A 10,811-nucleotide genomic window follows, 5' to 3' on the forward strand; every position below is an offset into this window, starting at 1 on the left:
TTTTTTTTTAATTTTTTTTTTTTTATTTATGATAATCACACAGAGAGAGAGAGAGGCAGAGACACAGGCAGAGGGAGAAGCAGGCTCCATGCACCGGGAGCCCGATGTGGGATTCGATCCCGAGTCTCCAGGATCGCGCCCTGGGCCAAAGCCAGGCGCCAAACCGCTGCGCTACCCAGGGATCCCTCAATATTTCATTTTTGCTTTTGTTTCCCTTGCCTTCGTAGATGTATCTTGCAAGAAGTTGCTGTGGCCAAGTTCAAAAAGGGTGTTGCCTGTGTTCTCCTCTAGGATTTTGATGGATTCTTGTCTCACATTTAGATCTTTCATCCATTTTGAGTTTATCTTTGTGTATGGTGTAAGAGAGTGGTCTAGTTTCATTACTCTGCATGTGGCTGTCCAATTTTCCCAGCACCATTTATTGAAGAGACTGTCCTTTTCCAGTGGATAGTCTTTCCTGCTTTGTCGAATATTAGTTGACCGTAGATTTGAGGGCCCATTTCTGGATTCTCTATTCTGTTCCATTGATCTATGTGTCTGTATTAAAGCCAGTACCACACTGTCTTGATGATCACAGCTTTGTAGTACAACCTGAAATCTGGCACTGTGATGCCCCCAGGTCTGGTTTTCTTTTTTAATATTCCCCTGGCTATTCGGGGTCTTTTCTGATTCCACACAAATCTTAAGATGATTTGTTACAACTCTCTGAAGAAAGTCCATGGTATTTTGAGAGGGACTGCATTAAATGTTTACATTGCCCTGGGTAGCATTGACATTTTCACAATGTTAATTCTTCCAATCCATGAGCATGGAATATTTTTCCATCTCTTTGTGTCTTCCTCAGTTCTTTCAGAAGTGTTCTGTAGTTTTTAAAGTATAGATCCTTTACCTTTTGGTTAGGTTTATTCCTAGGTATCTTATGCTTTTGGGTACAATTGTAAATGGGATTGACTCCTTCATTTCTCTTTCTTCAGTCTTACTGTTAGCGTATAGAAATGGCACTGATTTCTGGGCAGTGATTTTGTATCCTGCCACACTGCCGAATTGCTGTATGAGTTCTAGCAATCTTAGGGTGGAGTCTTGGGTCTTCTATGTACAGTACCATGTCATCTGCAAAGAGGGAGAGTTTGACTTCTTTGCCAATCTGAATGCCTTTAATTTCTTTTTGTAGCCTGATTGCTGAGGCTAGGATTTCTAGTGCTATGTTGAATAGCAGTGGTGAGAGTGGACATCCCTATCATGTTCCTGATCTTAGGGGAAAGGCTCCCAGTGTTTCCCCATTGAGAATGATATTTGCTGTGGGCTTTTCGCAGATAGCTTTTAAGATGCTGAGGAATGTTCCTTCTATCCCTACTCTCGGAAGAGTTCTGATCCGGAATGGATGCTATATTTTGTCAAATGCTTTCTCTGCATCTATTGAGAGGATCATATGGTTCTTGAATTTTCTCTTGTTGATATGAGCTATCACATTGATTGCTTTACAAGTGTTGAACCAGCTTAATCAAGATAAAAAGCTTCTGCACAGCAAAAGAAACAGTCAATAAAACTAAAAAGACAACCTACAGAATGGGAAAAGATATTTGCAAATGACCTATCAGATAAAGGGCTAGTATCCAAGATCTATAAAGAACTTATTAAACTCAACAGCAAAGAAACAATACAATCATGAAATGGGCAAAAGACATGAACAGAAATCTCACAGAGGAAGACATAGACATGGCCAACATGCACATGAGAAAATGCTCCGCTACCCTTGCCATCAGGAAAATATAAATCAAAACCACAATGAGATCCCATCTCACACCAGTGAGAATGGGGCAAATTAACAAGGCAGGAAACAACAAATGTTGGAGAGGATGCGGAGAAAGGGGAACCCTCTTGCACTGTTGGTGGGAATGGGAACTGGTGCAGCCACTCTGGAAAACTATGTGGAGGTTCCTCAAAGAGTTAAAAATAGAACTGCCCTACGACCCAGCAATTGCACTGCTGGGGATTTACCCCAAAGATACAGATGCGGTGAAATGCCAGGACACCTGCACCCCGATGTTTATAGCAGCAATGTCCGCAATAGCCAAACTGTGGAAGGAGCCTGGGTGTCCACCGAAAGATGAATGGATAAAGATGTGGTCCATATATACAATGAATATTACTCAGCCATTAGAAACGACAAATACCCACCATTTGCTTCAACGTGGATGGAACTGGAGGGTATTATGCTGAGTGAAATAAGTCAATCAGAGAAGGACAAACATTATATGGTCTCATTTATTTGGGGAATATAAAAAATAGTGAAAGGGAATAAAGGGGAAAGGAGAGAAAATGAGTGGGAAATATCAGTGAGGGTGACAGACCATGAGAGACACCTAACTCTGGGAAACGAACAAAGGGTAGTGGAAAGGGAGGTGGGTGGGGGGTTGGGGTGACTGGGTGATGGGCACTGAGGCGGGCAGTTGATGGGATGAGCACTGGGTGTTATGCTCTATGTTGGCAAACTGAACTCCAATAATATATAAATAAATAAATGATAAAAAAATTCTTTAATGTTTTTTTAAGGTTAATGATTTTAAAGCTAGACAACCTAAGTATCTATCCTGGCTTACTTGTGACTTCTTAAAAGGAAAATATCAGCTTTTGAATTAAGATTAAAATGAGATAGCCTGGGCAACCCGGGTGGCTCAGTGGTTTAGCGCCACCTTCAGCCCAGGGCCTGATCCTGGAGACCCTAGATGGAGTCCCACGTCGGGCTCCCTGCATGGAGCCTGCTTCTCCCTCTGCCTGTGTCTCTGCCGCGCTCTCTCTCATTCTCTCTCTCTCTCTCTCTCTCTGTGTCTCTCATTAATGAATAAATAAAATCTTTTAAAAAAAAGAGAGATAGCCTATATTAAAGTATTTAGCATTATGTCTGGCAAATGGTTAGTGCAAAACAAATGGTAATTATTATTCTTTTAATAGTTTATAGTGAAGTATTACTCTTTAAGAGACCTCAGTATATTAGTAGAAACACAAAAGGAAAATTCAATTATTCTCATTCTAAATACATGAGTCAAACAATTAAAAAACATGACTTTTTCCCCAAATAGCTTGTAAATCACTCATTCACTTATTTACTCCATAAACATTTATTTAAGACAATGATGATTAGCACTGCTAGCCAGCCACTAGGCTAAGTACAGAAATTATTTTTATTTAGTCTTTATAAAAGCCTTATGAGATCAGTAGCAGTATTATCACCATTTTACACACGAGGAATTTACGTTTGAAGAATCCAAATAACTTTCCCAAAGTCACTATGTTGGTTCATCACTAGTCTGATTCCAGAGGTGGTTTTCTTAACCAGTATACACCAGGCATGTTGGCTACAGGGATATGATTAATAAGAGAGTCCTTGTATCAAAGTAAATAGTATAACGACAGAGGTTAAACAATTTAGGAAGCTAGAATGTATGACAGAATCTGATATAAACATCATGTAAGAAGTGCTAAAAACCCATGGAAGTTCAGAAATAGATAGGATTGGGACGCCTGGGTGGGACGCCTGGGGTTTGCGGGGTCTGCCTTTGGCTCGGGGCGAGATCCTGAAGCTCCGGGATCAAGTCCCACATCGGGCTCCCTGCATGGAGCCTGCTTCTTCGAACTCTGCCTATGTCTCTGCCTCTCTCTCTATGTCTCTCATGAATAAATAAATTTTTTTTAAAAAGAAAGAACTAGGGATCCCTGGGTGGCGCAGCGGTTTAGCGCCTGCCTTTGGCCCAGGGTGCGATCCTGGAGACCCGGGATCGAATCCCACGTCGGGCTCCGGGTGCATGGAGCCTGCTTTTCCCTCTGCCTATGTCTCTGCCTCTCTCTCTCTCTCTGTGACTATCATAAATAAATAAAAATTTTAAAAAAAAGAAATAGATATGATTTAAGTTTTGAGTTAATTAGGATAGTTCTTGGAAAGGCACAATTGAACTGAGCACTGAAGTTTCAGATAATGAGCACATTTTAGATAGGCAGAAATGGATTAAAGGACAGTACAGTGCCAGATGCATCAAGAGGTGAATTATCATTATAAGTGTATACACAGAAGGATAAAGCAGCCCGTATTAGCCAGCCTTCAAAATTATTAAAGACTCCTACTAGAGTTATCCACCTGGAAAGCAGTGTTGAGGCAGCTACATTATAACAAAGTTCCAATTTGGATCTTTGAAGTTACTCAGTCCTATCCATAACCCATTCCCTGTGTTACCATGTCTTTCTAATCTACTTTCCAATACTCTGTCTTCCATCATCAGACCCGAGAATCACATTCACCACCCTAGATGCCAATCCCCACAGCCTATTATCTTGCTAGTCTCTCATGTATTATGTAATTCAACTGTACCCCTTCACCCACATTCTTCTTTATCTCTTTTCTCGCCCACTAAATTCCAGAGTGAATACAACGTTCTTAAATTCTGAATCTTTTCCTGGAACTTTTCCTCCACCCTTGTTTAGCTGAATCCTAGCTTTTTATTGACTACACTATTTTTCTAAGGCTCTTTCAAGATTTTTCTCTCACAAAATCAGGAGTAGGTATTAACAATCTCTTCCTAGCACCACCACTCCCAATATTTTTTCTTTATTGCAAAATTCCTCCTTTAAAATTCCCTAAGTTGGAAATATTACTTCACCCATATTTGTGATTGCAATGTATTGACCCAATACCCTCTCCAACATTCCTAGAGTTCTGATACTTTATTCATATTTTTCTTCTCTACCTCTAAAATTTACCATCATCCTGAAGCCCTAAAGCTTCCATAAACCAATTCACTCAAAACAACGGACTCACCTTAATTTACTCCAACAAACTTCTACACATCCTCATTTCGGTAACATTCATTTGTGAATGGATTTAAGGAAAACCGCTGTACTGCCCAAGTTCTCAAAAGTGAACTTCTCGTTTTACAACCCCCAGTTATTTGACCCTTTCATTTCCTCACTAACATTAAACCCATTTTTCCCCTTTATATTGTCCTACCCTTTAACCCTAAGTAAAACTAAATTCTTTTTTTCCCAAATTTTTGATGCTAGACTGTTAGCACTGCTAAAGAAAGTAATATAATAGTAACTGCAACTACTACTACTACTACTACTACAAAACTCATACTTGTTTTAATGACTTTCAAATTTATTTAACAACTCCTTTATTCATGCCTAATTGACCACCTCGTTCATTTTGAGCTACTAATACCACTTTAAAGTCCTTTTTCAAAAGATGATCTTTCCTATTTCACTTAAGAAGCCATGAATGCAGGGATCCCTGGGTGGCGCAGCGGTTTGGCACCTGCCTTCGGCCCAGGGTGCGATCCTGGAGACCTGGGATCGAGTCCCACGTCGGGCTCCCTGCATGGAGCCTGCTTGTGTCTCTGCCTCTCTCTCTCTCTCTCTGTGACTATCATAAATAAATAAAAATTAAAAAAAAAAAGAAGCCATGAATGCAATATCCTTAACTTCTCAAAATGTATCTATATCTTTATCCATCTTCCCTCCTTTCTGCATTTCTCAAGAAACTATCTTTTGATTCCAATCTCTCATTTTTCCTGAAACCTCACCCCATCAATCATCTCCTACTTAATATCCTTCTCCACTCACCTCTTTCCCACTCCCTACCAACCTGATTTAAGTCTCTTAGAGTCTTAAGAAGAAAAAAAATCCTTTCTACCTAATTTCATACTCCATCCTGTTTCAGAAATCTTTTTACATTTCATTTTCCCTGCTTCATTCAGCCTCTTGAAATCTGGCTTTTGTCCCTACAAAAACCAGTGGTACAAGTGACCTCCTAATTGCCAAATTCAGCACCCTCACACTATTTTAACTCTCTAATCTACATTGTTTTTCACTCTCCTCCCTTGCTTCCAAACCTATGTTTCCTAATTTGCCTATCTGCTTACTGATGCCTCTTCCTCCCTACTTTGAAATTAAACATATGTGAGTCAAGACTTTTCTCACTCTGTAACTTCTGTGGGTAATTCCATTCATTCTAATGGCTTCAGCTAACATCTATGCAAATAATGTCATTTTATCATGATTAATTGCAGATTCTGATTTTGAACCTCAGTCATGGTTCATTACAGTTGCAATGTAAAATATGAAAATATCACCTGAGCCTACTGAAAAAAAATTGTATCATCACGGGACTAGACCCTCAAGATGAAACTGGGCCAGGGAAGTTTCAAATTCAAGCAGGTTTGAATAACACTGCATGCTCAGCTACTCTCCTGAAGAGGTACAATGTACAATAGCAAAAGGCTCTAAAACTCCTGCCTTAAATAAAATTTTCTTATAACTACTGTTCTCATATTTATTTTCCATGGAAACTTATCTTTTCCAAGTAAGACTCATTAATGTCCTGGGACAGTAAAATTAGTTAAAATTACATTATGTTATAATCAGAAAGACCAGATTTGAATCTCAGCTATTTCTTACTTATGTTAACAGTTGCTTACCCTCCCTAAATCTCAGTTTCCTCATCTGTAAATCAGAGATAATAACCACATCATGGGGCTTTTGAAAAAATTAAAGCTTGTAAAATTCTTAGTACACTGTTTAGTACTGAAAATACTCAAAAAACATGTATCCTTAATTCAAATGAAAGTGAACACAGATTTCCTAGGATATTGCCTGAAGCAATCAGTTGAAAAGCTGAAATTCACTTGAATGGGCAGCCCCAGTGGCTGAGCAGTTTAGCGCCACCCTTCAGCCCAGGTGTGATCCTGGAAACCTGGGATCAAGTGTCAGGCTTCCGGCATGGAACCTGTTTCTCCCTCTGCCCGTGTCTCTGCCTCTCTCTCTCTCTCTGTGTCTCTCATGAATAAATAAAATCTTCAAAAAAAAAAAAAAAATTCACTTGAACTATCCTGTTTAATTCAAAGGTTCATTTGAAAGCGGTTATCGGGATCCCTGGGTGGCGCAGCGGTTTGGCGCCTGCCTTTGGCCCAGGGCGCGATCCTGGAGACCCGGGATCGAATCCCACATGGGGCTCCCGGTGCATGGAGCCTGCTTCTCCCTCTGCCTGTGTCTCTGCCTCTAACTATCATAAATAAATAAAAATTAAAAAAAAAAAGTGGTTATCTATGACTCTGTTATACTTTTGGTGTTGTTAAAGGCTTCTAATAGTCATTCTCCCTTGAATGACCGATGCATTTAATTATTATTTCATTCAACTGTCAGTGGACCAGTCTCTAGTGTCAGATATTTTTTTAATATGTGTCTCATTTAATTTACTGCTTTTGATATGCTGTGAACTTGGAAGTAAGGTATTCATACTCATTGGGGTTACAAATAATTTTAAAATGTAGATTCAATATACTCTGAAAAAAAGCTTGAGAAGTTTCACATGAGTGAACTTTAGCATACAGATTTTGTAATCTCTCCTCTCACAGCTCAGAAGTGTTTTGTGCTTAATTCCTGATTCATTGCCACATTCCAGAAAAGTAAGGTAATTAGCTTTTGTGATTATTTTACCTATTAAATGTTTCTCTTAATTTTAAAATATTTGCCAATTCATTTAAAAACAATAAATTCCTTGCATGCTAACATGGCTAAAGTATTTTATGGGGGAAAAAGTATTTTTTAAAAAATACCGAAAAGAATGGCATTATTTTACCTATTTGCAAATCTCTTTAATGTCCAGCTTAATAAAAGATACCTGTTTTCTCCCATTTGCTTCTGCATTTAATTTTTTATGATATAGTACATATGCAGGAGAATAAGAGGAAAAGTCAAACAACATCTTAGAATTATTACAAAAACAGTTTGGCCTCAGAGACTCAAAAGAATCTCAGGGAACCCAGAGGGCCCTAGACCATAACCCTAACAACCAAGGCCTAAAGCAGATACAGCCAGGCTGGAAGCCATCTCACTCTTAAACAGTTATCAGTTACATGAGTCCATAAATTCTTGTTTTGTGTTTAGCTTAACCCAGTCAGAATTGGGTTTCTGCTACCTATAACTAAGAGTTCTAAGCAATACACTTTATAACCCTTCACAGTTCTTCCTTATTTAGAAGACCATTTAGGGAAACCTAGTGCAGCCTCACAGAGGAAACTTCAAAACTTCATGTTTTTTCTTTCTACTGCTATCCACCTTCCAATTTAGAATTCTTCCTGTTTTATTAATCAAATTCCTCTCTTTGGGAATTATGAAATCCTGATGACCATAAACGTCAGTTCCAATCAGGAGTTCAAGTTAGCAACCACTCCTAATGAAAGGACAAATACATGCATATAAATCTCACACAGGGCGATCCCTGGGTGGCGCAGCGGTTTGGCGCCTGCCTTTGGCCCAGGGCGCGATCCTGGAGACCCAGGATCGAATCCCAAATCGGGCTCCTGGTGCATGGAGCCTGCTTCTCCCTCTGCCTGTGTCTCTGCCTCTCTCTCTCTCTCTGTGACTATCATTACAAAAAAAAAAAAAAAAAAAAAAATTAAATCTCACACAGAACCCAGGATTCCTTCAAACCAACTGGCCGGTAGTTTTATTTGATAATTTATGTGAAAATTAAATATACAGTATTTATAATTATTCTTAAAAATTAATATTTATCTCTTAAAACCAGATGAATATGGGAGAACAGCTAGGTAATATTTAGATTTGAGAATGGGTTTTATACAATTATTTTTGAGAAAGGACCGCTCCAAAAGGAAAGTCATCAGGGGAAAAGAAATCTTCTCCAGGGGGTTAATTAACATAAACATCCATGGTTTTAAAGAAACAACAGCTTTGTTTTCAAATTTTACTTCCCACAACCACTTGCATCAAGTTAACTGTAATAAGTAAATAACTCTAAATGTAATAAGGGAAAGGAGATGGGATTTGTTGAAGGACCAGGTTAATATCTTGCATGCTCCCCACCTCAAAAAAAAAAAATGTTTTAAGCCAAGATGAAATGCACTTATTGAAAAAAGGCTGTGCCTCTTAAACTGAAGAACAATAATCCGTAAAGTCGTTAGAAAGCACATAAAAGACACCAGATAAACAATGTGTATTTTCCTAACATGTAAATCTTACATTAAGGTCCTAGAGGAGAAAAAAATATCTATTAAAACAAACATTGATCTATTGGAGGCCTATACTTATATGTATGTAAAACATTTACTTTCAAAAGCAAAGAATATCCCTCGAATACACACACACACACACACACACACACACACGTGATAACAATAGTTGCTTATGAAAAGGGTTTCTGGGGACACCTGGGTGGCTCAGCGGTTGAGCATCTGCCTTAGGCCCAGGGCGTGATCCTGGAGACACGGAATCGAGTCCCGCATCGGGCTCCCTGCATGGAGCCTGCTTCTCCCTCTGCCTGTGTCTCTGCTTCTGTGACTCTCATGAATAAATACTAAATAAATAAAATCTTTAGAAAGGGGAGGGGGATTCAGGTTTTTAACTTCTTCAAGCAATAGCACACAAATCCTGTTCACTTCTCCTTTGCAAATAAGGCAGAAAAACGTTTGAGATGCACTGCCTCGAGACTCCTAATGAATTTGGAATGAAGGCTGTCTCTGCAAACGATACCGTAAGGAAGGAGAAAATGAAACGAAACCACTTATTCATCGGGGTGTTAGGTTGTGTCCTAGCCCGTGAGCTTACTAGAGTCCTCCCCCTCTCCTCCTCTGGTTCGTCCACAGGACTTCCCACGAGGACCTGAGGTACTCTTAGTGGATAAAGTCTTGGACAAAAACTTGTTCCTGGGAGGAGCTCCACCTCGTCTCCTAACTCCACATTTTGTTTCCAAGATGTAGTACCCCAAACTCAGCACACTTACGCCGTCACGCAATTTCAAAAATAAAAATACGCTGGGAATAAAAACACAATGGGGGCACGGCTTCAAATCCTTTGTCCGACGTTTCAAACCACTTGTGGAAGCAGCAGCAAGAGGCTCGGAAAAGAAGAAGGTCACGAAGAGGGCCTGTGGAGAAGAACGAAGCCCGGGGTGCAGCCACGATCCGAGCGAGGGGCCGGGTGCCGAGCAGCAAGCCCCGCCTCTGCCCCTCGGCCGCCGCTGCCCCCTGCCCCGAGAAGAGGCGGCCCGAACCCCGCAACGCCGAGAATCGCAGGAGAGGGGAGCAGGTGGGGCGAGCGCTGGACGCGCGCCGGGCTGGCCCGCGCCGGGGAGGAAGGCGTGGCAGGAGGGCGCGGGCGGCCACCGCCGGGGAGGTCCCGGGCCGCCGCGCCGCCGCTAGGCGCTCGCCGCAGCAGGGAGAGCGGACGCGGGCTCGTGAGGGAGCGCGGCCCAGGCTGCGGTGACAGCTCGGCCGCGGCGGCCGACCCCGGGGCGGGGGCGAGCCGGGGGCCCTCCATTGTGCGCGCCCCCGCCGCCGGCGCGAGCCCAGCCGAGCCCCCGCGCGAGCCCTCGCAGCCCTGGGCCGCGGACCGGCCGCCGGCGCCTCCCATCTGCCCAAAGGTACAGGAGAACGCGCTCAGCCTCCCCTGACCCCTTCTCACCGGATGAAGATCGCCGCCGCCCGGCCTTCCCCTTGTCCATCTTCTCCTCCGCCTGCCGGAGTCGCAGTCGCAGTAGCTGTCACCTCAAGACCCCTCGGCTGGGGGAGGGAGGGGGAGGGGAGGGGGGAAGCCAGGAAGGTGCGAACGGCGCTTGCGCAAGAGCCGTCGCCGAGCTCAGACCGGAAGTCAGCTGCCCCTCCCGCCCCACCCGGAAGTCGCTTCCCGGGACGAGCTTTCCCTGCGGGTTGTCACCTCCAGCGGCTCTTCCGGCGGCGCCTTCCTCACGGCCCGTGCCCCTGTGGGAAAGTGAGGTCGCGCGGATCGCTAGAGCCCCGCGTCGT

At 42.4% G+C, this 10,811-nt stretch overlaps 1 protein-coding gene across 5 annotated transcripts in view; it reads right to left on the reverse strand.

Moving 5' to 3' along the window:
* The window catches only part of SENP7 (SUMO specific peptidase 7), a 140,788-nt gene extending 130,149 nt beyond the window's left edge, over positions 1-10,639 (reverse strand). For 3 of the 5 annotated variants that reach the window (XM_049105613.1, XM_049105611.1, XM_049105610.1), the window contains exon 1: positions 10,471-10,629. In XM_049105613.1, coding sequence (XP_048961570.1) covers positions 10,471-10,510 — 40 coding nt within the window. In that variant the 5' untranslated portion in view covers positions 10,511-10,629. Of the gene's footprint in view, positions 1-10,470 lie in introns of all 5 variants that reach the window. The other 2 variants (XM_049105609.1, XM_049105612.1) reach the window with 1 other exon arrangement.
* Positions 10,640-10,811: the final 172 nt, after the last annotated feature.

The sequence above is a fragment of the Canis lupus genome, chromosome 33 (genome assembly GCF_003254725.2).
Source record: "Canis lupus dingo isolate Sandy chromosome 33, ASM325472v2, whole genome shotgun sequence".
Lineage (NCBI taxonomy): Eukaryota > Metazoa > Chordata > Mammalia > Carnivora > Canidae > Canis > Canis lupus.